At 41.7% G+C, this 27,978-nt stretch overlaps 1 protein-coding gene across 1 annotated transcript in view; it reads right to left on the minus strand.

The window, feature by feature from the left end:
* LOC119487587 (protein arginine N-methyltransferase 8-B) overlaps window positions 1–5,545 on the minus strand; it is a 37,085-nt gene extending 31,540 nt beyond the window's left edge. Inside the window, exon 1 of the mRNA XM_037768604.1 lies at window positions 4,500–5,545. Within this exon, the coding sequence (XP_037624532.1) occupies window positions 4,500–4,568 (69 nt within the window). The 5' untranslated portion in view covers window positions 4,569–5,545. The remainder of the gene's footprint in view (window positions 1–4,499) is intronic.
* Window positions 5,546–27,978: the final 22,433 nt, after the last annotated feature.

Below are 27,978 nucleotides of genomic sequence, written 5' to 3' on the forward strand. Positions count from 1 at the left end.
TTACATAGCAGGTGTTCACTAATGATGCATTGTGGATGCGTTTTAAGCCATTTCTAGCTTCATGGCCAGACTGAAATATCTCCACAGTTATTGGGTCGGCGTGACATTTTCTACAGACAGTCATGGTCCCCAGAGGGTGAATCCTACTGACTTGGGTGATCCTCCATCTATACCAGTGGTGGCCTAAAGGTCAGAGAAGCGAGCTTGAGACCGGAAGGTCATCGGTTCAATCCCCAGGACCAGCAGAATAAATCTGGCTGGGGAAAGTGAAAAGCAGCGCTGTCCCCTCCCTCAGTACCACCACTGAGATGCCATTGAGCAAGGACTTTTAACCCCAACTGCTCCAGTGGAGCTGCTCGGTGTCCATCAGATCAGACTGTGGTTGTCCTGGACAGCTTCCAGGTATGAATGTATGTAACTGTGTGAATGGGATCAGAGCATTCCTGAAAAAACAGAGCATTGCTCTCAGTGAAACTCCCCCCTGAATAAATAATGGTTAAAAAAAAGTTTTTCGCGCAATCATGAGGTCAAGATTGTAATTTTATTTATGAGCAGACACCTAAAAAGCTAATCAGCCTCAGCTGTGTGTTGTGTTGTGAGCTGATTAGCATATGTGAGCATGCTAACACTCAGGTGAACATGTAAATATTATACATGCTAATCATCAGCATGTTAGCATTGCCATTGTGAGCATGTTTGCATTCTAACATTAGCATTCTGCCTATTTATAGGGTTGTGTCTAGAAGGGAGAGTGCGCAAATTGCAAATTCTGATCTGAGATCTGCAAAAAACTTGCAAAAACTCTTGCGAGACTCGCTGCCCGACGACCTATCCTAACTTTAACCATTCGAGGTCAACGCCTAACCTCAACTATTCAAGATCAATGCCTAACCTCAACTATTCAAGGTCAATGCCTAACCTTAACTGTTCAAGGTCAATGCCTAACCCTAACTATTCAAGGTCAATGCCTGACCTCAACTATTCAAGGTCAATGCCTAACTCAGACTCCACAACCAGCACTGCTCCCAGTAGACCATATACACACCAAAAACTGACAATAACCTGATATTTTCAGGTGGAATTTCATTCATTCTCACTGTGCAATATCATTTTCCACTTGTGCAATTTTATCATTAGTCTGTTTATTGTCAATACTGTATATACTGCTCCTATTTTTATACTTCCTTCCATTTAAATGGACACTTGGTTTAGCTCTTTTTTACCGTGTTAGCTGATGCATCTTGTTTTTTGCACTATCCCCTTTGCTGCTGTACACTGCAAATTTCCCCACTGCGGGACTAATAAAGGAATATCTTAACTTATCTTATCTTATCTTATCTTAACCTTAACTATTCAATATCAATGCCTAACCTTAACAATCTCGCAAGCGTTTCCCCAGTTTGCTGGTCTCGTTCTATCCACTGCCCATTTATAGAGCTGATGGCTCATGTCTTGTGAATGAAAGCTCATTTCATAGCTGCCCATTTAGTCTTCTGCTACTATAGGCTATATGCCGAGGGCTATAGTCTCCTAACTATGGCTGCAACATCCAAACATGACTAACTGAATAAATGAATGAATCGATAGTTAAATCATGCAAAATTTAAAGCTAAATTTGCATGGAAATTCTAAAATGCTCTAGAATGAGCTAGAATAGCAATAGTGAGTAAGTATATGAGTGCTGCCTTCTGCTTGGCTTTAATGGATATGAAGCTGATATTAGTGATAAAGCATCTGCACATAAAAACTGTCTTTGAAAAAGAAATAAAAACTCTGAGTAACGTTATAGCTTTTTAGCATCAGTAATAAACATACAGTCAATGTAGCAGTATTTCATTAAACATTACAGCAGGTCAGGGAGCATGAGATCATTGAGAGACATCAGTGTCTCTGCTTGGGCAAGTTTACAAAGCTTTTGATTATTTGTTATATAAAAGATCTGACGCATTGCGAGGGACTTTTAATTAAAAAGGAAAGACAAACTGTTGAACTTCACTTAATCCTTTAAGCCATGATGTTGATCTCACTTCAGTACAGTGCAGTGCATATTAATTCTGTTACGGATATTCTCCCGACGTGTTAATCATTTAGATCATCAAGGAGACTTTATACTGTAGCTGACTGAAGATATGTTTTTTTTTTATTGATGTCTTACTTTATTTATATCATCTGAAATGACAAACAAATGTTTCCATTTAGCAACTGACCTAAAGTTACGCTATGCTAAACTTATGATATGTTGACACCACCAGGTGTGAAGACTGCAGATGAAATCTTGGCATCTTATGAAAATAAATTAAAACAGTGAAAGCCAAAAAAGCAGGATTTGATAAACAGCTGGCTCCAAGTCATCACTCTCAGAGTCAATACTTACAAGGCAGGGCCACGGAAACGGTGATTAAGGCTGCCAAGTTTAATACACAATCGATGAGGACTTTCGAAAAGTTGCAATGCAGAAAAACGAAATCGCTCTTGGCCGTCATTAACAGACAGATTAAAGCAGACTTGGGGTTGCAGCACGGTCAGAGGAGAGCAGCTGCAGTAACTGAGAGGCCCCCTGACACAGGAAGGAGAGGGTGGCTTCATGCCCTTGCCTCTGAACCCCACCCCAGACAGATAAACACATTTTGGGTTGTATTTCAGACTGGATCCTCGTCCCTACACGGAGGTGAGAACAGGTCATTTGAGAAGGACATTCAATTGGCATTGTTGTTATGAGGGAACACACAGTGGAGCTGCACGGTGGTGCAGTGGTTAGCACTGCCACCTCACAGCAAGAGGGTTACAGGTTCAAATACAGTTTGGGGCCCTTCTGTAGGTTTTCTCTGGGTTCTCCGGTTTCCTCCCACAGGTTAGGTTAACTCTAAATTGCCCGTAGGTGTGAATGTGAGCATGAATGGTTGTCTGTCTCTATGTGTCAGCCCTGTGATAGTCTGGCAGCCAGGGTGTACCCAGCCTTCGTCCAATGCCAGCTAGGATCGGCTCCAGCCCCCCGCCATGACCCGGAATGGGATAAGCGGTTACAGATAATGGATGGGAACGCACAGTCATTTTGTAGCTGTTTGACTGTTGAGGATGACGCCTTGTTACTGTTCCTGAAGTCAGCGATAACGTCAGTGAGTGGATTTGTGTGGAAAACTTTAGTTTATGGAAGGGAAATGAGTGTTTTAATGCACATCCGGAGAAAGGTACCAGACAGATGACTTAAAGGCTGTAATTGCCTACTATAGGGAGGGCTTTTTACTATGATAAGGTCAAAGGGAATCAGCATCACAGTCTGGAAAGAGGATCTGTTTGGTCCTCTGCCATTACGGCACTTAGGTGCCTCTGAGAACACAAATGTTCCAAAACAGCGGAAGGATCCATCCATCCCTCCATCCATCCATCCTTCCATCCAGTCAGGCAGTGTCTATTATCATGATGTATCAGGTGCCAGACGTGAGCGCATTGAAAAAATGTTAAAGAGTTTGAAGCAGGCTTGTCATGAATAAACTTGCTTTGAGGTAACTTTTCTCCAACATCTTCACATGGTGTTTGAATCTTTAAAGCATTACTTATCAGCACTGCTCATCCAGCAGTCACACTGGGAATACAGATGGCACCGGCTTGCACTCAATAAAACATTGTGCTGCTGATGTTGTGCTGCTCTGAATTTATAGCTAAAACTGTAGATGAATTCTTCAATGAAAGACGGTAGATCACATAATGTGCATTTGGGAATCAGATTTGGAGGGGGGTTGGGGGCTGCAAATGGTAAAGTGAAACTATTTCCTGCACCCTGCATGAGGATCTCCATAGGGACCTTATAGGGAGCCAATACAGACTCGTGCGTCGCTGACACATCACGTCTTCAGCTCATCCTACTTTTCCTCCAACAAAAGACACCTGCTCCACACATCAAGTCCCATACATACAGCATTCTCTGTTTAGTTGGTGTGCGAGGTGCTGCTGCTGCAGTACCTTGGACAGCGCAAGTCATTCTGCTCTCAGCGCAGCGTGAAGCAGCAGCAGCAGCAGCAGCAGCAGCACACTCTGCCACGGTCAGCCTCATCATCCTCACACCATAACTCCTTATTGACCGGATTCTTTTTTTTATGTAAAGACATTCCTATACATTTAGATTTATTCAGACGCTGTCTGAGAACGGTGGGTAAAAAGAGGGAGATCAGATCTTCCTTTTAGCATCCTGTCCCTGTCCTGTCTTTTTAGTAGAATAAAAGTGGAACCCACTGCAGAACACACTAACCTTGAGATAGGAAGACAATGCATGATTTCTTTTCCCAAGTGTGCTCGATGTTGGAAATACTCACTTGCCTCTGCACAAAAATGCCTGTTTTTTTAGCCGGGCATCCCTGCAGAGATGGAGCCTATCTCCTATCAACCCAGACTATCCGCATTTTGTCCGAGGCGCAACTTCCACTAAAGGTAGGAAAACACGCTGCAGGACGCATCAAGGAGCACTCTTAAAGCACAATCAAAGACGTCTTTCTTACACTTACCTCAATGCTCTCAGACTCCGCCATCTTTCTCCTGAGGAGCATGCACCGGGACGAGTGCTTAATTCCCATAGGAGCCGGCAAAACAGAGAAAATGCGCTCACACTTGATAGAAGTCTACAAGAGGATGAGAACAAAACTGTGTGTGCCTCGACGATTTTTTTTCTCCTTATCATGCAATTGTCATTCACATCCCACAACTGCAGTGTTCTTTAGAAATAAATCTAAGACTGGCAAAAAAAGACACAAAACTGCTCGAGGAGGTCCCAGAAGCGTCGCAGCCATAAAGTGCGCTGGATTCCATGGCGCAAAAGTTTGCAGTCCACCGGAGAGCTTTCCTGGAGAGCGTGAGAGGAAAAGGCATCATTCGGCATCAGAGATGAGATGGATAGAAACGTCCTGCACCCATCAGCCGGCAAACTGCAGTCTCAGAGGATTGCAGCACTAAAAGAAAGCATCAGATTGTCATGAGAACACTGCTTTAGCACCACTTTCATTGATTCTTCCACTGCAACATTGGATCTAAAAATAGGATACCGCCGCGTCCTCCGCTGCTGCCTCGCAGAGAGCCACGGAGAGGACAGCAGACATGCACGGAAATCTAATGACTCTTAAAAAAACGTGCACACGAATTTGTTATTACCACGCGCCACCATTAACGGTCCCTCTTGTTCTTCTTTATTTTTTAATACAACTCCTCTTTAATGCAGCAGCTGCGTTTAGAGTCTAAGCTCTCCATCCTCTCCAGCAAAGTGCTGAACTGCAGCCTGCAAGAGAAAGTTGGAGTTTGGTTCACTCCCTGTTGGAAAGCGAGGACTCTGTGTGCTCAGGTTGCACGCACGCACACACACGCACACACACACACGCACGCACACACAGATAGTGTGAGGAGAGTGACCACTCCTGTCTCTCTGGACCGGAGGGCCAGTTGTCAGAGCTGTTTGTCCGCCAGTTATATGCTTCACCTGCTCTGCTCTCTCCAGGGATGAACTACTCACATTCACTCAGTCCTTTCCTTGATGTCTTTTCCCTCTCTCAGCTGTTACATGCCTCAAATATATTTTTCTAACTTGACCCCTACTTAAAGCATCAGTAGGCAGAATGTTTTTGGCATCATCGGGCAAAAATTAAATAGTAACCTTTCAGCATATTGTAATTCACGTGCTCGGAGAGAAAACTAGACTTGTGCACCTCATCATGGCTCTGTTTTCAGGCTTTAGATAAATCGAGTGCCTGTGACGGGAGACTTTGGCCAATGACATTTTAGAGAGAGCGTTCCTATTGAACGTTCCTTTTGGCTGTGCTCCGGCTGGTGGGCGGTTCTTGGTATTTCCTCAACAGATCTCAACATGGCTGCCGGGTCACAAACTTTCTCATTTTACAGCTGAATAGTACACTACAAGATGTTTCTGAAAGTATTTCAGAAATTGGCATTACAATAACAGAATATTGATTCATATTTGATCAGCGCTGCCTAGTTTGAGCGTTCATCCTGAGCGGAGTTTGCAAGTGATTAACAGATGCTCAGAGAAAGCAGGCTCCAGCTCGGTTCTGATTGGTTGTTTTCCTCCGGTCTGTGAAATCTTGCAGATGCCATTAGGAGCACCAGAGGACACTTGGAGGACACAGAGGCACATGATTTACCTGTCTCATGCACTACTGTCAGGATATAGTGACCGCTTATAAAAGAAAAACTTTTTCTTATCATATTAGCTCCATTTCTACCCACTGCAGCTTTAACCAGGATGGTCTCTTGAGATATCTTGTGATAATAATCCTAACACTTATGATTCTGCCCAAACTGCAGTGGTTTTATAAATGACTGCAGACTTGCTGTTGCAGTGTTTCATAACTGAGCATGTGTGCTGCTATACTGTATCTCGTCTCTGAAGCCTTCTGCTTTTGCTCTGGAGTCTATTTTGAGGAGAGGCCATCCCTCTCTACCACCCACACCACTCACCACTTGTTACATTATTCAGCAGAGAGGATAGGCAGACAGACTCCAGGCGGTAAGCGGGCACCGGGAACCTGCCCAGATCCTGTTGTTGTTGCCCACACCTGGCGCCATCACACACATAAACACCTGTTACGCACAATATGCACGGAAACATGGATACGTGCATTATGTACGGATGTACTGTATATTTGGGCGAATCACTACGACAACTAGACAGGTAGGCATGTACATTGTCATGTAAGCAATCGAGTCTATACGTTCCAAATCGCATACTTTTTCTTTTCGCTTTTAGTACATACTGCAGCTGCCCTTACAAAGTACGTACTGTTACATGCAGTTCATACTATTGGGCCGACGTTTTCCTGCCATCCGCTTTCAGTCCAAAATGACAGAACTGAGCTTTGCTGCCGGGCGCTGATGTTGCAATGGAATGAACAATTGACTTTCACTTCTTGGCGATATACGTTCTTTGATACTGCTTCATCATAACATTGCGCCTTGAACTTTAACCCTCTTGCTAATGTATCCGCTGCACAGAGGATTGTGGGTCAGAATAGCCAGAAAAGCATGCTGGCTTGCATTCTGCAAAATGCGACCGAATGTAGTAAGACATCCTGGTATTTTTGGCATGCTACGTTAGACATAGTATGTATTGGGACATACTAAATCTTTTTTCCGGCATACTAAGTAGTATGGTAGTATGGGTATTGCAGCGAACAGAAAGAGTCTACAGCCATACTAGTGGCGCTATATGGCCCGAGAGAAAGGAGACGGCGCACTGAGAGTCAGTTTCATGTATCTGTATCACCTCGGTTTCGCCACTGCCCCGCCCCTTTAGGAGACTAGCGGCATTGATGAGTCTATTAACTTCAATAGGAGAAGTGAACGTGAACACAGATTATGACTGATTCTTTCGGCCCACAGCCACCAATAAAAGCAAATATTGGACCCGATAGCCACTATACTGTATCTTCCAAACATTCTGACACTAAAATTGCATTTTTCAGACAGAAAAATCAGGAGAAAATTCACTTTATTCAAGACCTTTCTCTGTCTCAGCAACACACTCTTCCAAGATCTGGCAACCAACAGGGGGCAAACACACCTTGACCACGCCCACTTAGGAGACAGGAAGTGTATACCATTTCAAACCATTGGCGGCGCTTGTAATGCGTCATCGTTTGTTATAGAGCATCTTTGGTAAGGCTATTCTTAGACACAGCTGTACTTGAGCTACAGGCAGACTTTTTTAGCATGCTAAGACGCTCACGAAGACAATGCTGACATGTCGATATTTAGCAGATGCCCCCTCCAGCTGTCGTGGAGGCTGTCTTGGGCAGTCAGCTGGCTGACATGGAGGGTTGTCAGCTGATTAGGCTATAAAAGCCGGGCCATGTGTTCATCCTGTCCCCCTTCCTACAGCTAGCCTGGCATCCACCCTGCATTACTTGCTTTTGTGCCTTCAACACCTCCACAGCACCCATGATACATATCCATGCACTGCTTCCATTGCTGATCTACCCACGCGTTAACCTTAGTTTTAATAAATTCTTTGCTTTGAGTAAACCTCTTGCGTGGGCTCGCACATTCCCCGAGCCAGTTTGTGACACAGGTATAATGTTTACCATGTTCACAGTCTTAGTTTAGCGTGGCAGCATGCTCACATTTGCTAATTAGCGTTAAAAACAAAGTAAAGCTGAGACAGGTGGGAATGTCATTAGTTTGTATATTTGGTCATAAATCTGAATACGGGACAAATTAACATATTGACCTGAAAGGTGAGGGGATTGAAGTTATGTCAATTCATCCTTGTTTGAAGGCATAGACGCCGGAATAGGGGGACAACAAGACTTTTTGTCCCCCCACTTTCATTTGTTAAAATGGTAACGTCTAAAACAGGACTTAAGGACAGAGAACGCTGGTGATAATGTCTATTGGCGTCTGTCGTAACATGTTGGACCTTTATCCAATCACAATGGGCTCAGTGGGTCGAGACGTCTGCCCGGCGTTGGCTGGCCATCGCATTGCATTTCCTCCGGTGCACCGGCTCTGAGTCGGCTTTGAAACGCTCGGGGTAAAGATTGTCCACGGCTCCAACCGTGAATTCTCTCAACCAGACCTTGCCGCTTCTCGGGGTCGTGGAGTGCTCGGATGGGGGGGTGGAGGAATGGGGCTCCCGGTGCAACTCTCAACCGGGGTGGACTGTCCTTGGTGCGTCAGGGGTCTGCGGGGATGTCGTCAACCCACCCGTCTTGAAACACGGACCCCGTCTCGTTTACCATGCTTTGTGGGTGGGACTTTTTGCCGCATCATCACCATTCATATACAACTAATGTGTTTAAGATTTAAGTGTTTACAAGAGTACAACGTTCTTCATAGATCTAGCCTCTTAATTTTGCTGTCAAAGTGCACCAGATTGATGTATTTAACTTTAAAATGTACAAAATTTTCTTCTGGGGGAGCATGCCCCCGAACCCTCCGCCCACCACAGTCTCACAGAATCCTGTGGGAAACACTGTATTATGTCATCCACAAATAAATGTCCCTTCCACTTCAAAACTCATCCCGGTGCCGCTGTCTGTAGGTTTACCAAATTTCAAAGCAATCTATTAAATATAGTAAAAATATTTCGTAAAATGTCTACCTGCTGGGGGCTCTAGAGGAAAAGGGAATCGCTAAAGTCATAAAGATTCATAATCTGGGGGCTATGAATGTCGGTACAAAGTTTTATACCAGTCAATCAAGTGAATGTTGAGACGTTTCCATGGTTAAGTGAAAGAGGATCACCAAAGTCATTAGACATTCATCTTATTGGGGCCTTGAGTAACAATCCATCTAGTAGTAATAGTAGTAGTAGTAATAGTTGTGAAGATATTTCACTGTGAAGCACAAAAGTTAACCTCATGGTGGCGCTAGAGGAAAACACGGAGATCACCAAAGCTAGTAGGATTCATCCTCAGGGGACCATGAATGCCATGATAGTCCTTCCAATAGTTGTTGAGATATTTCAGTCTGGACCAAGAAGCGGTGGACAGACAGACAGACATCGCCGTCCTTATATAGAGAGCCATGCTAAAGACACCTGACAAGCCCACAAATTCAAGGTCTTGCCAGAGCATGAGGATCAATAATTCACCACAGGGACAATTGATCATGCAGTCAAGCAGATTACAGATAAGATGTTCTCTGATCTCAGTGTAATTACTCTCCTATAACGTGCTGCATCATTTCTAACGATGGCGGCGGATGACTTGGCTTTCTCACTGGGTCGTCGTTCCTCTTCAGTCTCACAGCGAGAGGATCAGAGGCACTGAAATCACATCAATTACCTCATTTTGCCTCCCTCTGATGTGTATCTTCTGGTCTTTTATCATCGCACGGCTGATTGCCGCTGAAAATACCTCACTTTTTTTCTTTTTCTGATAACATCCAGAGCAAAGCTAAGATCAATGGTAATGGTCTATTGTCCAGAGTCTGATGTAGGCTGTAGGGGATGTGTGTTTTGACTGTGTGTGTGTGTGTGTGTGTGTGTGTGTGTGTGTGTGTGCGTGTGTGTGTGTGTGAGAGGATACCGCAGACTCGTGAAGCTTAATTAGGCAATACTGCCTCTTTCATTTCAACATGAACTTTCTGATTTGCAGTTACACTCTTACAAAACACGCAGAAGTTGCAAATGGCTTGGACATCATTAACTACAATGCACAGTGAGAGCTACGGGAACAACTGTCAGATGTTGTTTGATTACGTGCTTACAGTTTATTATTCAGCCGGGGCAGCTGAACAAAGATTAGCACGCTCGTATTTGCTGCTTCACTTATTCATTCAGTTCAAATTTAATATTCAAAATGTATTTCATTTGCCCACCCACCCTCTCTCCGGTGCTCTTGTTTGATTTTGGCTTAGCGTTTGTTCTCTCCGTGTCTGTTTACCCAGAGTTCACTGGGTTCATCTTCAGCAGCTGAGGGAAGGAACCGTACCAACTGTTTCATACATGTTTCTTGTCAGTTTACTGAGAGCAAATATAACTTTTCGTACATGATTTGTAGCGCTGATAAGTGAGCAGATGTTCTACATGCTTCAAGTTGATCGGTGTCCTTACAATGCATGCGCACAACAGGAATTACTATGAAGCCAAATGTAGCTTTTTGTAGGTTTTCACACATGAGGACACAATAGGATTTTAACAAAGTTGCCTTCCCCTGCTGCACTGTCAATGTGTAGATTTCAAATAATGTTTTGAAAGCCCCTTTTCTATAAAATATTGGCCCAAGATGATACCATTAAAATGTGACTTACTATCTAATTAAAAAGCTAAGGAACATGGTTAGAGGAAAGCAATAGAGGAAAGTAATAACAAAAACAGTTAAAGCTTTTCATAAAAGATAGAAACAAAACAATATATAATACATTACAATAGGATAAACTCTTCCTGTGTAAACATAATGCTGTGTTCAGGTCATATCAGAATTATTGTATTTACCACTTTCTGACTTGTAAATAGTGTCCATGTCAACATCCAAGTTGTAATCATGAAAGCTCTGAAATATTCAACAAGTCCTAAAACCAAGCAAACATGTCGTGAGGCGTCCATGTTTGTAACCCAGCTGAATAAAAAATGAATACCGTTAGAAACAATTGAACTATTGGTGTTGGGAGAGAGGAGGATGATGGCTAAGCTGTCATCCATGATGGAGAATGACTCCCACCCCATGCAGGACACCATCTCAGCACTGGAGAGCTCCTACTTCTGAGTTGTAGGAAATATGAGACACAGAGAGAGGTGATGAGGAATAATCTTAGGGAATTATTAAATTATTAGGTGTGCAGGATTTCACATTAAAGCTGCAGTGGGTAGAAAGTGGGAAAATATGATTAATATATATATATATATATATATATATATAGCTAGTTTTGTTTTGCCAGTTCTGCCGGTGAATTAATAAAAGTTGAACTCTCTCTTCTACACCAAACCGTGTGTGTGAGTGGTGTAACACTTACTCAAATATTGGCTAAGCTGAAACAGTTGATATTTGTATTGTGTCAATATATGCTAAACATATTTTATTAGAACAAAATAATTCAGAGAGTAACAAATAATTCTATTTAAAGTATTTGTATTTAGTCAGCGCTTACTTTGATGTTGTTATGATTTAGTATGACGTAAGATGAAAGATGAAGGAAAGCAGAACAGAGACTATCAGCCTTTTTGTGAATGCAGGTCAGTCTTTTATTGAGCAAGGAGATCCAGTGAAGAAGATCCAACGACTCCAGTAGATGGCGAGCCTCCCAGCCCGATTTCCAGGAACCAGGATCTACTTTGCCACTGAAACAGCCGGATGATGATGATCTGCTTTGAGGTAGGATCATGCCACTCACCCAGACTGGTACCAGCTCAACATACATCACACACAACATACTTAGAGAGTGCACTCTGACTCATCACACTCTGACAGCTCAGTCCTCCATCTGATCTGATCTCAGTTGACTTTGCCCTTTTTTCTTGGTCATCAGACACTGACTTGGAAGTTACTTGAAGATGGAGAAATTCCACATAAGGACAAATACACATAATGACTTAAGCTGATTACCAAACCAAGCTTCTTTAAAAGACAATTTTCTTTGGTTTAAAAGGCCCAGTTTTTATTTTTCATATCCATGTAAATGTTGCATTTGTTTTGCTCTACCTAAGCAAACTAAAGTTGCAGTTAATTGGATTCACTTGTGTTGTCGTGTTTATGGTTATTGCACTCAAAACGTAGCTCCTCCTGAACCTAGAGCGAGGTGTACTTACCCAGGAGCGGGTTGCAGTAATTAAACACAAATTGAATGAATATAATGTAATTTCTCAATGTACAGTATTTTAACCCTCACAGGACCGACTCTGTAATCATAGAAATGCCTCGAGTCGTTCGATGACGCGAGCGTGAATCTTTCCCACCTCTACCACCCATCCTATAAGGCGTAAATGCTGCATACCGTAAGGTCTTATTCAGCATATCTTTTTAATTAAAGAGCCTCAAAAAATTCTCTTTTTCCCATAGAAGGCGAGAGATAAAGTGCTCTTTATGCTTCCCACAAATTAATTTAATATGGGTCGGCCTATTCTTTCTCTGTGATAAGGAAAATCATGGTCACCAAACTGAAACCATTGCTGTCTCTTTTATTGTTTATTTTAGAGGATTATTCGCTGCTGGTTTGAATTATACTGTAACCATTCCCTGGAAATACGACTTAATGCCAAATCTGAGGTTTTAGATTAGAAACTAGTTGATTGGAGATTTTTGACTTTGATGTTTTATTGCTGACAGTTGATCTGCCAGTGACATCCAGGAGTGTCCTGTATTTCTATGTTACAGTCTCAGGTGGCCACACTTCAGACTCACCTGAATTAGTAATCAAATGGTAGAGCAGCAAAGGAAAAGCTGTGCCTTTTATTAGTCACTTGTAAAGTTGACTGTGACTGCTGCTCGTTTATGACTGTCTGTACTGTAGCCTACAGTGTCAAGTGAGTGTCTACAAGGCTGTCACAATAATTCTTCAGCAGTTGCAGTGAAGTGTGTCTTACATCTCCACCTACAGCGTGTCACAGCAGCTCATTCATCATTCACCTCCTGATCTCTATATTTTCACTGTAACTTACTGACACTTTAACCCACCCCAGAAAAAACATCTCTTTTAAAGTTGCTGAAGTATTTGTTCAAAGTATATCCCGATGTTATCTACAGACAAGTTCTGTGAAGAAGTTCTCTGTATTCTTAACATTTTCAACCATTTTTCAACCATTATCATACTGTATGGCAGATCCTTATATGTCATCCAATTATGTTCACCATCCCTTGGCTTTCTTCCCAACTTATACAGCTGATTTGATTTGGTTTTGAGATTTAGATGCAATTATCTTCCACTGTAGCTTTACCATACTACTGTATCATTTACACCACAGGAAGGTACCTTCCCATGTAAAGCAGTTAAATAGCCTTCATAAGCTTAAAGGACTAGTGTGTAACATTTCGGGGGGTTGATTAGCAGAAATGGAATATAATATTCATAACTGTTTTCATTAGTATATAATCGCCTGAAACTAAGAATCGTTGTTTTTGTTGGCTTAGAATGAGCCCTTCATATTTACATAGGGAACGGGTCCTCTTCACGGATTGCGCCATATTGCTCCTCTGTGTTTCTGCAGTAGAACCAAAGCACACAAGAGCCTTTTGCATTTTTACGTTAGATGAAGGCCACTGTAGTTCTCCAACATGCTTGTGAAACTGCAGTAACATGAGCCACAGAGTGTAAAACCGTGCTACCAGCAGCCGACGTCTGACTTCCGTTGTTCCTAAAGTAGTGTTATCATGGTAAGGATGGCCTCTGAGCGAGGCGTTACCACGGTTTTGCACTTGGTGACTCACGTTACCTCAGTCTTGGAAAGGGAGGAGTGAGCGGAGGGGTACTCAGTTGGTTGCAATCTGCAACTACACCACTTTGATGCCACCAAATCCTACACACTGTTCCTTCAAAAAGGTTTGACATTTTGGGAAATACACTCATTCACTTTCTTGCCGAGAGTTAGATCAACACCTCTCTCATGTCTGTATGGTAAATATGAAGCTACAGCTTAGAGAAGGTAAGCTTAGCTTTGAATAAAGACTGGAGCAGGGGGAAACTGTCCTCTCTGTCCAAAGATGACACATCTATCAGCAACTATAAAGTTCAATAATCAACACAGTATGGGCCTTATCTTCCACCTGGCACAAAGCGGGTCAGTGCTTTGTTGGCGCACTGCTATCTTGAGGCAGCAGAAAGCGATTGCACCATTGACCAACAAAAACCTGGTCTAAAGTCTGCCGCGGTATTTTCCTGCTATTTAAAAGGCGCATTATTCAGATAGTAAGGTGCATCAATATAGGCAGGTTCACACAATCACAGGGAAGCGTAGCTGCTCTCCTCCTCAGTTAAATACAGTGTCGGTGCGACAATGTTTTTATTTCTGTAAAGGAAAACTCAAAAATCAGGCGGCAGGTGACAATTCAGAATATAATAGAATATAATGAAGTGAGGTTCTCAGGCATTCTGTATTGCTCAACCTGCAGCACGCTGTCAGCGCTCCTCTGGTCACTAGCGTGACCGCCGTGACCAGAGAGATCACGGTGCACACTCTGGCGTCACCTCTCATCATCCCTCTGTATGCGAGAGTGTAGACGTAGGCTAAAGCAATACAGTTTTCGTTCTGTATTAATACGTGTTTATCATATTTAGCCTAGTGCTTATTATCATATCATGAATTTTGGAGTTGGACACACTTGTGCCATGCACTTCAGATTGTTAAAATAGGGCCTTATATCTCATTTGTTTCATGCATACATGACCAGGAGCGGTAACTTTCTGAAGTCTTGATGTCACCGTGATGTTGCAACCAGTGGAGACTTCAGGAAGTCACTGCTCCTGGCCAAGACACAGTCCAGCACATAACCTCCATGTAAATAAGCAACTTGTTTTCACAGTGTAGACTTTGTACGGATTAAACAAACTACTGGGTTACTGGAAGAAAGACAAAACTGCCAATTAGGTACCTTGTGGTGGTTTTGAAGTGGAACAAAAATCCACACACAGACACGTGTAACAGTCATACAGTGTCTTGTATTTAGTCAAAGTCAGACTTTGGGCAGTGGGCTCACAGTGTGACAGGTACCCAGATGGATCATTGGCCTTAATGAGGCAGGTAAGCCTGGGACCTCATTACTGACACTCATCAGTGGGTTGTTTTCCCACCATGAGGTCGAAAAACTGATAGGCTCTGTTGCTGATAGCTTTCTTTGCACAATTCATCAATTTGCAAGACCAGCCTTATTTATTCCCCCTCAAACACACTGATAAGACACAAAGCAACAATAGGCCTGATAGATTCCTTTTAGAACTTGCATCCGTCTTAGAGCGACGCAGCAATCCTCTGTTTGCTGTTTGCTTGTGGCAGTGTTAGAACAAAAACTGAATAATTTCACATCACTGGTGAGCCTGCAAGATACAAAATGCTCACACACGCTACAGTTAAGTGCTGCTGCTTTTTTTTGGCACGGCGGCTGTGTTGTTTGGCTCTTTTGTGTTCCGTGTTGATTAGACCTCAGTTTTGCGAAATGAGGCTGAGGATGTAGCCGTCATTCACGCCTACTGCAACACACAGTGTACATGATGAGATGAGTGACGGATCAAAGGCCGACTGGGATTCTTATTAAGCTCTTTGTGTGTGTTGTGGTTAAATGTTGCCTGATTGTGTGAGGTTGTTTTTAGCTGCTTTGTCAGATACCCTGCAGTCACGGATTGGCGACAGTGATTGGCTTCTGATGAAAAATTGTGTTTACACTGTCATTTAAGGGAGTCATGGTGATGTTTGAGGTTTGCAGCGGCTTATGTACATTGCGTTGTCTTAAAATAATTGTCTTTGTTGGTGTAGTGAGTCAGAATACTTAGGTTGGAAACAGTAATTAATGGATCTGTGTACGGTAGTATTATATTGGGTACCATGATGGATGTTAGATAACTTCCATTATTATATAATAAACCTTCAGCATATTGTAATTCACGTGTTCTGAGAGATAACCAGACTTCTGCACCTCCTCATGGCTCTGTTTTTTAGGCTTTAAAAAATCTACCTGTGACGGGACACTTTAGTCAATCACAGGTCATTTCAGAGAGCCTAAGTCCCGCCCCTAAGGTCCCATAGGGGACACTGGAAGGGGAGGGACTTTGCCTCTCTTTATCAGAGAGAGAGCGTTCCTATTGGCTGTTCATTTAATGGAGGCAGCTGTCAATCACTCAAAAACTCTGATCAAACGGTCAAACTAGGCAGCGCTGATCAAATATGGATCAATATTCTGTTACTGTAATGCCTATTTCTCACGGAAAATGTTTTCAGAAACATGTTTTGATCAGCGCTGCCTAGTTTGACTGTTTGATCAGAATTTGCGAGTGACTGACAGCTACTCAGAGACGGCAAGGCTCCAACTCGGCTCTGATTGGTTGTTTTCCTCCGGTCTGTGAAATCTTGCAGATGCCATTAGGAGCACCAGAGGACACAGAGGCACATGTTTTTTTTTCAGATTACCTGTCTCATGCACTACTGTCAGGATATAGTGACCGTTTATAAAAATAACTTTTTTTAATCATATTTGCTCCAATTCTACCCACTGCAGCTTTAAAATGCAGCCTCCGTATTAGCTCTCGCACATCTACCCAACAAGTCAGAGATCAAATCAATGTGAGGACACATAAGTGAGAGTGATTACTACATCAATTCTTTCATACAGAATTCATTGATCCCTGCTGGAGGCATTGTGAGTACGAGCAGCATGCTGGTTTATTTTTATATTCCCGAGACAGAAAAACATGGCAAACAACATGTACACGTACTTTCACAGACTTTTGCTCACATTAGAAGTGTTGTTTCAAAGACAAAGCCTTGTGTTTACAACTCATTATCGGCTGCTCCGCAGAGCACTCTGTGGGTGAGGTCTCTGCATTGGAAATGGATCAAATGGCGCCGGCTGAATTAATTGACTGTCGCATGTGTTTGGACTTTGATGAGGCAAGGTGGTAGTTTTAGTAGACTCACATGGGAGCAACAGGAAATTCGGGCACGTAGAGTCAATGTTCACGCGCCAGTACAAATGCTGACACACATAATCCTCATTCTCCACACGCATACACCCAATCTGTTTTTGTCATTCCAGTATCTTTTTGATATCCTTTGTTGATGGCCTGTTTGATAGGATTGGAGGATCCGTGGCAAATTGACAGGTTCTTTGTTCCGTGAGGCTCTGAAAGATTAAACAAATAAGCCTGCTGCTGTCAAATCCACCTGGCTGGTGTGGAAATATAATAGTTAATAGAGACGTGAAGCGTTTGACAACGACTATTCTATAACAATACTAGTTTTCTCTAATAGGGTATTGTTTCTCTCTTTTGTTGTTGATTTAAAAGAAAAGATGAAGACAGGAGGCAGATGGAAACATACACACATAATCATATTGTATATGCAGTAAACATGCAGACATTTTTAGAAGAGAACTGCTTGTCTTTGTGCTAAACTAGGCCCCATGCATCATGGGCTTATGTATTGAAATCTCAGATATGAAATTTGTATCAATTTTGTCACCTTAATAAGCAAATTTCCTGAACTTTCATTGCTGCTGCTCCTGCACTGGCCAGCAATAACCAATTGCTAATTAAGTCATTGCATTACTTCAATTGCAAATTAATCACACGTTTTTTTTATCTGTTCAAAATGTACCTTAAAGGGAAATTTGTCAAGTATTTAATACTCTTATCAACATGGGAGTGGACAAATATGCTTGCTTTATGCAAATATATGTATATATTTATTATTGGAAATCAATTAGCAACACAAAACAATGACAGATATTGTCCAGAAACCCTCACAGGTACTGCATTTAGCATTAAAAATTATGCTCAAATCATAACATGGTAAACTGCAGCCCAACAGGCAACAACAGCTGTCAGTGTGTCAGTGTGCTGACTTGACTATGACTTGCCCCAAACTGCATGGGATTATCATAAAGTGGGCATGTCTGTAAAGGGGAGACTCGTGGGTACCCATAGAACCCATTTTCATTCACATATCTTGAGGTCAGAGGTCAAGGGACCTCTTTGAAAATGGCCATGCCAGTTTTTTCTCGGCAAAATTTTGCATGAGTTTGGATTATTATTTAACCTCCTTACCGACAAGCTAGTATAACATGGTTGGTACGAATGGATTCCTTAGGTTTTTTCTAGTTTCATATGAGGCCAGTATCTTTAATTCACTCTAGCTTTAAAACTGAGCACGCTTCAGCCTCCGGAAGATTGACTGCGTTAATGCCTTAAAGAAATTAGTGGCGTTAAAACTAATTTGCGTTAACGCGTTATTATCGTGGTAACTTTGACAGCCTCAGTAATTAGTATACAGAATTTTAAATTCCATTATAAATTGTTTTATATTGTGCTAACTCATTTCCTCCGCAGTCTGATAATATCTATTATTAAATCACAAGAACGTTCTCCTTCAATTATAGCTGCGAGCCTCTCACAGACTCGTGCTACAGTCACAATAATTGCAACTGTTGTGTTTGTGTTAACTGTGTGGGTAAGTGGGGAAGACATTTGAAATAGATACATCAGACATCGCAGTATATGAGATTTAGTCTGTGTATTCCCACCACAGAAGATATGCAAGAACTTGTTCCTTTTTAAAACAAAATCAACCACAACAAAAAAAGACTCTCCCAGAAATAGACGCTCAAAAGGCTGAGTCACAACGAGCAAAAACTGCTGCAGTCAGATTTCTGTCTTTCACAAAACCACCCTGTGAGAAATTGAGGTCATGCTGAGCAATGAGATGAGCGATGTTATAGCCGCGTAGGAGGGCACAAGGGGCATGACCTACATCGTTTGGCCTTGAAGCCAACAGCTTTAGGAGTGTTTTGAGGGAGGAAGGATCTTCATGTGGCATCCTGAGGCTGTCAGTGTGAAGAAGATACAGTTGTATCATGCCTTTTCTTTCTTTTCTTTCTGTTTTTTAGCGTTTAAGTATCAGTCATTTTAGGTTAATATCAGGATATGTGACACATAATCGGTGTGTTTCGCAAGCAAAGGAAAGGAAAATGAAAACTGGACCTAAAGACCTAAAAACAAAATACTGTGATGTGCCCCCCGACTGTAAGACTATTGGTATATTTAGGCAATGTACACAAAGATAAACTAAGTTGTTTTATGCATTTCTTAAGAATCTGTGCTTGTGAGAGAGGTAAATAAAATCCACAAAGCAGAGTTCATGGAAAATGCAGATGACTGGGGAGACTAAAGTGTGTTGTCAGTATCAAAATGTTGCCAGGGAACAGAGAGTTAAATGTTTGCAGTTTTCTTGTATTCAGCCCTTGCTCTCTTTCTTCCTCCCTCCTGTCTTCCTCTCTCCTACAAGTTCCTGCAGTTGTGACACTCTCTGGGGAGACGATCCATATTTAATGACCCAGCGGTAGCTGCATGGAAATGGGCCACTGTAGAACCCAGCAACAGGCCAACTGGCTCATTTTAATGCTGCACATCAGTGAATAGGAAGACAGCAAACTTGTATTAATGAAACCACATCTATTTCCCAGTGGGACGACCATGACAGGGTACTAGTTTAACTCCTCAATGGGTCATTGACTGAGAATACCGAAGCAGCAGAGGAGTGCAAATATTGGAGGGTTTTCAAATGAGACATTATATTCTATAGAAAAGAAAAAACTAGAGACTATTTTTGCAATGGGATCACACCAGCCGCAGTGCCAAATCGGGCCGACTAAGGGTGTAAAGAGTGTGTGTGAAGGGGGGGCTTCCCCACTTCTTACCCCCCTAATTCCGGCAGCCTTTGCTTGGACCACACCCATCGTCAACTCCGCCTTCATCTTGATTTCAACTTTATCAACTACAAACCTGGAAAGTTTCATGACTGCATTTTTGACAGTTGTGACAAAATCTGTCCACAGACTGACCGACAGAAATATAACAACCCAGTCGCAGAGCAGTTTGTGAAATAGTCACGTAATTGAATGTATTGATTTGTGTACATAAACACAAATTTATAATTTTTTTCATGATGGTCAGCACAAAATCAATTGTTATGTAATCCAGGAACCAGGAAGTATAAAAAGCAGTGAACGCTGCATAGGGAGGAGGTCACATCCGGAGTTATTTTAACCCAAACCATGATCTTTCCTAAACCTAACTTAGTAGTTTATTTTGAAAATACTGGAGCGGAAATTGACACATGTGTCATGTGTTGCTGGATATTCATAGGAAAACGCATGAAAAATAATTTGTTGAAAGTCGTGCGGAGCGTAAAAAAAGGGAAATTTGCGTCTATGTACACGAATCAAATAGATTAAATTACGTGACTATTTCACAAACTGCCGTGAGACTGTGTTGAATATTAACACCTGACGAAGTGCTTAAAACCGCCTCTGTGGTAGTTTTTGCTACAGTAAGGTGTCTCCAGGACCACATTTTGAATGATGAAACACACACACAGGCTATAGAGGTGTGGAAATTTCTCGATTCTAAGATGCATCGCGATGCGGACGTGAACAATTCTGCATCGAGGCAGTGACAGAACATAATAAGGAGTTTGGTTTAATTTCAGCCCAGCATGAGTCTTTACTGCATTTTGCTGTCATTTACTGTCACGCTTGTTTCTTTCTCTCTCCTCTGATCGCTGTGTCATCGAGGGCGGAACTTTGTACACATACACTGTGTGTGCAGAACTGAGATACGGCAGTCTGCTAACTTGTTGCTCTCGTACCAATATTAGCTGCTCTGTTTCAACAATGTTGGGCTGAAAATGGTGTTCTGTCGGGAGATGCAGTGACTTAAAGTTAAACCAAGTAAGAGACAAAGAGCTACGAGTTAGGTTAATTCATGCAGTGTAAAATACCGTAAGCATTCAGGAAGTGCCCTGTCTTAGAGCTGCTATGAGAAAACCTTATTTTCGTAGATTACAGTACGCTTATAATGCACTGCAGAAGGATTATTTTTTTTTTTTACACAGCTACTGGCATTGAAAAGATGCAGCTTTTTATATTTTGTAGACTGTTCTAGTCTGATTTTGGAAAGCACTTTATAAAATTGAGGATGCGATGAGATGAGATGCATCAAGAATCGTTGCGCATTCAAATTGTTGACAGGTGAATCGTAATAGAATCGTGAGGCCAGTGAAGATTCACACCTCTAACACAGACTCACAAGATGAAAATGATACCACCCACACGCTGTCGTGGCTGGTTTTGTATTATTGGCTGCAACTAACGATTATTTTCATTGTCGATTAATCTGTTGATTATTTTCTTGGTTAATTGCTTAGTTGTTTGGTCTATTTAAGTGACTGAAAAAAACATTTAAGAAGCTGGAATCAGAGATTTTTTTTTCTTAAAAAATGACTCAAACCGATTAATCAGTTATCAAACTAGTTGGCTATTAAATTAATAGTTGACAACTAATCTATTATTCGTTGCGGCTCTACTATTGTCACTCGACTGGACTTGCAGATAACAATTTCATTAATTCCAACTTGTTGATTGTACGAGATGAGTGATGCTAAAGACTGACTGTTCATCAGTCTTCATATCTGATATATTGCCTCAATACTTATTTATCTATTCTGGTAGAATAGCTGCCTCTCCACATTGACCTGTTATTTATTGTGCATCTTCATAATGAAGCTCTTATCGCTCACTCGGTTTCAATAAAAGCAGTCCCTGTGTGTGTGTGTGTGTGCGGTTCGGTCACAGCTGTTTGTTGTGTTAGCTCCATCATCACTGATCTCCATCTCATTATGAAAAGACTGAAGCCCAGATTGATTCACAATGTGCCTTTTAAGCTCATCTACTCAAGCAAAGTGTGGTGGCTTAGATCACACAGCCAGGCAGAACGTTTGCGGAATATGAATCATCAAAAATACAACCCCGCAAAAACATTTAGACACTGAACAGGTGTTAATGGCAGCCTGCGCAAAAGCTTAAAAAAACAGAGAGTCTTGCTGTGTTATCCGCTCGCTTTGTTCAGAACTAAATATATTCCCTCATGCCAATTCAGATGATTAATAAAGCCCTTTTTTATTAAATTTGTATCATGCTGTAATGTAGTAAATCATAATGTGAAAATAATGTTTGACAATGATCATGGTCACATTTCATACATCACATTTGTCAAAATCCATGTATACATAAAATGTGTACATGACTTCTTAATTACAGTATTTGGGCAGTGAGCTTAATGAGTAATGGAGTAACTTGATCAGTGTTTGCATGTTCCACTAGCAGTTCCTCTAATAAGCCATTTTGGAAACAGTGACAAGTTGGATTTTTAGGCTTAAAGTTGGATGTGGTATATTTTAGTCTATGTGTGTGTGCGTGTGTGCATGTGTGTGTTTTTATGTATATCTGTGTGTGACTGTGCATAAATCCCTCCAAACCCCAAAGCCAGGTTATGAAACCCATTTCATGTGTTCATCAGAGCTTGACGGAGCCGCGGGCTCTCACCATGTTTGTTATGACTCCTGGTGGAGTCATTTAGCATTAGGCTGCAGTGATTTAAACCTCAGTGTTGTGTCCTCAGGCCTAACACGTTCCCTTTGAGATTAAATGCAGCAACCTGAACACAAGGCAGAAGTTATTTCAACCTGCTTTCAGTCAGTGGCCCCATTTACACTTGCCATCACCCAGTGTCTCTTATCTGGGTAAAATCCAAATGACATTTAAGACACTTTGATTTACATATATGTGAGGTAGTAGTATTATGCATCTCTGTTGGCCAGATGGTAAATCTGATTACCTTCTGTCTTTGTTTTCCCGGGTGCATGCAAATTAGGGCCAGCCGTCCTCCAGTCCAGGAGGAGGTGGTCATGCACCTGAAGCTGTTCGGTAACTGACAAAAACGCTGCTTTAACAATATATTTAACACAATAACAGTTTAGCTAGTATTAGCTAACAACTATCCATAACCTAACCATAGACTGTATGACAAGTGGAGGTAGTCACGGTGATGTCACCCATTGGTTTGTGGACTGACGTTTTGGAGCCTTAAATTTGGCATTTTGGCCGTCGCCATCATCACCGAGAAGGTGGAGCTAAGTACAACCAAACACTGAATAAGATATTTTTAGGCGACCCAAAAGGTTATAATTAACTTTAAAGGTCCCATATTATAAAAAAGTGAGATTTTCCTGTTTTTTTTATTATAAAGCAGGCTTAAGTCCTGTATAAATACTGTGAAAGTATTGAAACACTCAATCCACAGAGAAATACACACAGCCCGTATTCAGAAACTCTGCATTTGAAACAAGCTGTCAGGATTTCTGCCCATTTGTGATGTCATGAATATACAATATTTAGACTCTTGACACAATTTTAAACGTAAACATTCTAAATGTGTCCCAGTTTGTTCCTGGTTGCAGTGAATGTGAATGTCATCAGCTGACAGGAAGTACACATGGACCCAAGCTGTTGCTTAGCAACGCAATTCTGTTGCTGTTCCGTCAAAATGCGCTAAAACTGAGCGTTTCAGACAGAGGGTAAATACAGGCATATTCAGGCTGATAGTAAGAGGAAAATAAAGTTTTTTTTAATATTACAGCACGTAAACATGTTCTAGTAGAAACACAAAATACAAGTATGAACCTGAATATGAGCACAATATGGTACCTTTAATGAACTGAAATCACACTGTCAAGGAGTTAAAGTTCTACGATGAAAACACAGACAACTCCCAGACTGGACATCGCCGTCGTAGCAACCTGTCAATCACAAGATAGCCACGCCCTAAAGCATACTCTGCTTTATGGTCTATTTGACTCTAAATGGGACCATAATTTACTAAGTGAACATCATACTGTATTGAAAAAGACTTGAAACTAGCGATTGAGACCATAAACTCATGTTTACAATGTTTACTGAGGTAATAAATCAAGTGAGAAGTAGGCTCATTTTCTCATAGACTTCTATACAATCAGACTTCTTTTTGCAACCAGAGGAGTCGCCCCCTGTTGGCTATTAGAAAGAATGCAAGTTTAAGGCACTTCCACATTGGCTTCACTTTTCAGACCCTAGAGTTGCCCACTGAACCTAACACAAACACATGACAACATTTTTAACCATCTTTGGGCTCAAACTCGCGCTGACCCCTCACCCATACAGATCACTGCTGCTGCTGTCTTACCCACAAATCATTCAGTGGTGGAACTGATCAGGGATCAGATAAACACATCGGTGCACCCTGAATTTGATTGTGTGTGTAGAACGGGCTGTAGCCATTTGTCCTTGCTGCCTTAATGAGATAGATAACAAGAGCTAATTTCAGTGTAATTTTAGTGTTTATCACAAGGACAGAAGAGACAGATCAGGGATGTATTAAGAAAATCAGACAGTGAGTGGCTACTTCCACAGACTGCTTACTGATGTAGTTATTGGGGGAGTAAAGATTACCTATGTGTCTTGGACAGACGGATGTATTTACACCTTCTTTAACTGCCTCTGGAGGTGGTGGAAATGGAATTTCAATCCGCCTTGAATGCTCCTTGGATGTACTTACACTTCGGATAGCTATCCGATACGACCGAGATGCATGAAGTGACTCAGTGTAAATGGGGTCACTATTTGCGTCACAACTGCCCATCTTCCATTGTAGGTAACTCTACACGTGTCAGTCTTTGAGTTTTAACATTGGGTGCCTTAGCTGGTGTGAAAGAGCCAAGTTAATCACCTTTAATTTAGACTGTGATTATCACCCTGTCAATATGGCGTACAACCTCAAACAATGTATACGAACATCCATCAGGCTCTAACAGCCAATTGGCCCTGCTTGGTATGCAGGAGCGTGGAGGGCTATAAAACGGCTCATTGCAGGTGACATCCTCCTGAGGGCATTCTGCCAATATAAAGGCTGAAAACTCATTCATTCTGGAGCACCAATTCATATTCATTACTCTCTCACATCTGCGGAACATGACAGATTGATTGAGGCTGCCTAGAAATGCAGACCCAAACTGTTTCTCCCGTTCGCCAAACTTTCCCTCAGCAATAACCACATTCCTGTATGACTTGATTAATTATCGCTGGTGGTGTCTCTGGAGCAAGGCGGCAACTGAAGAGGAGCTTGGTGGAGACAGGATGAGAATGAAGGAGTTGAACATCAGGGAGAATAGGTTACTCTCAAAGAGGGTCACAGTAGCGTGTACGAGACAGGAAAAAGAAATCCTTGAAGGAGAAAGAAAGTATGAAGGACACCAACTAGTTTAATCTAGTAGTGAAGTAAAAAGTACAATATTTCTCTCTGAAATGTATTGAACTAGAAGTAGAAAGTGGCATAAATAGAAAAGATTGAAGTTAAGTACAATTACCTCAATTGCATACTTAAGTACAGCTTGAGTAAATGTACTTAGTTGCATTCCACCATTGCCCATTGTTAATATAGAAATAATGAGTAGTGCAGCTTTAAAGGTGCAGGTTTCTGCTCAGGTAGACATTACTACTCTGTATCTTTACATAGAAAATAACGCTCTGGATATCGTGTAGAGAACCTTTAAGTTCAAGTACTGCAAAATTGTAATACTTCAGTCAGTGTAATTAGTTTCAGTCCACCACTGTCCAAAGGAAAAGCGAAGAAGTCGATTTATTATCAGACCGTGCCGCTCTACCACCTGTTCATTTCCTGAGGAAAAAACAAACATATGAATCAAATAAATCCTGACATGAGTTAATGCAACAATTCACGATTTGGCTGAAACTCGACAAAACTTTGAATCCATGTTTTGACAGTAGAGATTATAAATCTCATCCCGGTTAGCGACAGCACCGCCGATGTGTGTTTTGATGGGTCTCTGTTTGCCCGTGGAGGGAGCGAAGATGGTGGCTGTCTATCTGGGCCCAGCTGTGGCTCAGCAAGATAAGAGCTATACCTGGCTGCTATCTTCCTGACTGCGATGATTACAGATGACAGAGGATGATGGACAGCGAACCTTATTATGGATTTGACATTCAGATCAGGGGGATCACAAGCACAGACGCAGTGCCACAGAGGGCATTGACGAGGGCCGTCTGCGGTCCTGACTGTCTGCTGGAGCCCTGTGTTCGTGTAACGAGGCTGTCATTTCGTTGAGGTTCCATTGATTCAGATTGCAGTGATAAAAGTCCAGATACATAGACAAAGTCGGTTGATTTAGGTCTTGATTGAAAAAGAGGAATCACTTTCAAACAGACAAAAGCTGGATGTTTGTTTTAACATAGTCAGCAGATGTTTATTAGCATTGTTCAGACTAATCTATGTGTTTGTTTGTGTTCTCTCTGGTGGACAGCACCGGCTCTCAGACACATAAAGGGTCTACATGAGAGTTGATCATTCATCTGGATGCATCAAGATGCCACTCCATGGCTCTTAAATGGGATCTTGGCATTGTGAGCTTCAACGATAAAGGGCCACAATCAAGATAAGTGTTCTCATAAAAGACGAGTGCACTCTGTGAATCAATGGCAGTAGCTCCAAGGACACCTGACCTCAACCCGGCTAAAAATAAGTTGATATTTCTTCCTCCGGTGACAGTTTAAGAGTTTCTTGGTCCCTCACGGTGAGATGCTTTCGTCGAGGAATTTTGGAGGTTGAAATGATAAAGACGTTGAGGATACTCAATCTCCTTGACTTAAAAATGGAGGGCATGAACAGCAAGCTGTCTCTGTTGCATTTAGCAGCAGTTTATCATCGGCCCTGTAGCAAAGACCAAGACAGAAAACAGAAAATACACAAATTCTTATCCGGTGTTTTTAAAAATGTGCATTATTTTCTTGTGTTTTTGATACTCAACAACAATTGATATTGAGCGTCCAGTCAGTTCATTAAAAGTTGATGGTGAAATAAATATAAGAGGCTATAGAGTTGAATGTTATAGTATGGAAAACCAAAGCAATAACTGCCAAAGGAATCTAATTTAGGGACCTTTTCTACCTTCTCCTCCTGTTCTTTCCTCTCTTGTCTTTCCTTACTGCCGCTTTTATGTTTGAAAGGCAAGACTGCTCGCTCGGCTTGCAGATGTGCTCAGCTTGTCAATGGTCTTGACAGATTTTGCACCCAAACTAGGTACTATATATCACATGTCATCTTGTCACATGATCAAATAGAGACTTGACATTGGATATTGCTCCACACATCATTGCATATCTGATATATGTCACGTATATGACAAAAATACCCCCAAAAAAAGAAATTACTCATTTCATTGAATATTTTAAAATATGATTTATTTATTTATAGATGTAGAATATGCTAGATTGCTATTTACTATTTTACCAAAAAAATAGGGGCATATATAGCAAATGGCATGGCACTGTTTTTAATTCAACATGACTTTTTCTTTGAACACATGTAGGCGTATTTCAGTGGTGGATATCTGAATTGGCTGAATTCAGCCTCACACATTCATTGTTGACCAAATGCATCCTGCCACACGAAGCACACACACACACTCCTATTTCTACTGTAAAAGAAGGCATATTCATAGCAAAACTGTGAAATGACTCGTTCTGATGAATGCATGATTCATTTCTTGTGTGCGTCACTGTATCTATTTTGTTTGAAGAGCAATCACACTTTGTTCTTTCTTTTATATAAAAGGCCAGGTAAAGTGCTCCTACTTCCCACTGGGTTACTTAATGTGACGGCTGTATAGCAGGTATTAGATCACATTCTCGCCTGTTTATTTGAGATGGTGATGAGAATGTTAAGCGATGAAAGGGACCGATCAGCCTGTTCCTCTCATTAGTCCCTCAGCACATCTAGAGACGAGCTGATAAGGCTTTAAAGCAGTGCATTAACACTCCCACAGTTCTCCAAATGCATGCCAGGAAGTGGCCTGTGGTTGTCTGGATTATTCTCACAGAGACAAGATAGAGCCAAAACATACACACTTTGGACACACACACAATTATGGGTCTTGCTTGGATTGGACATGAGCGT

This window comes from Sebastes umbrosus, chromosome 4 (assembly GCF_015220745.1).
Source record: "Sebastes umbrosus isolate fSebUmb1 chromosome 4, fSebUmb1.pri, whole genome shotgun sequence".
Lineage (NCBI taxonomy): Eukaryota > Metazoa > Chordata > Actinopteri > Perciformes > Sebastidae > Sebastes > Sebastes umbrosus.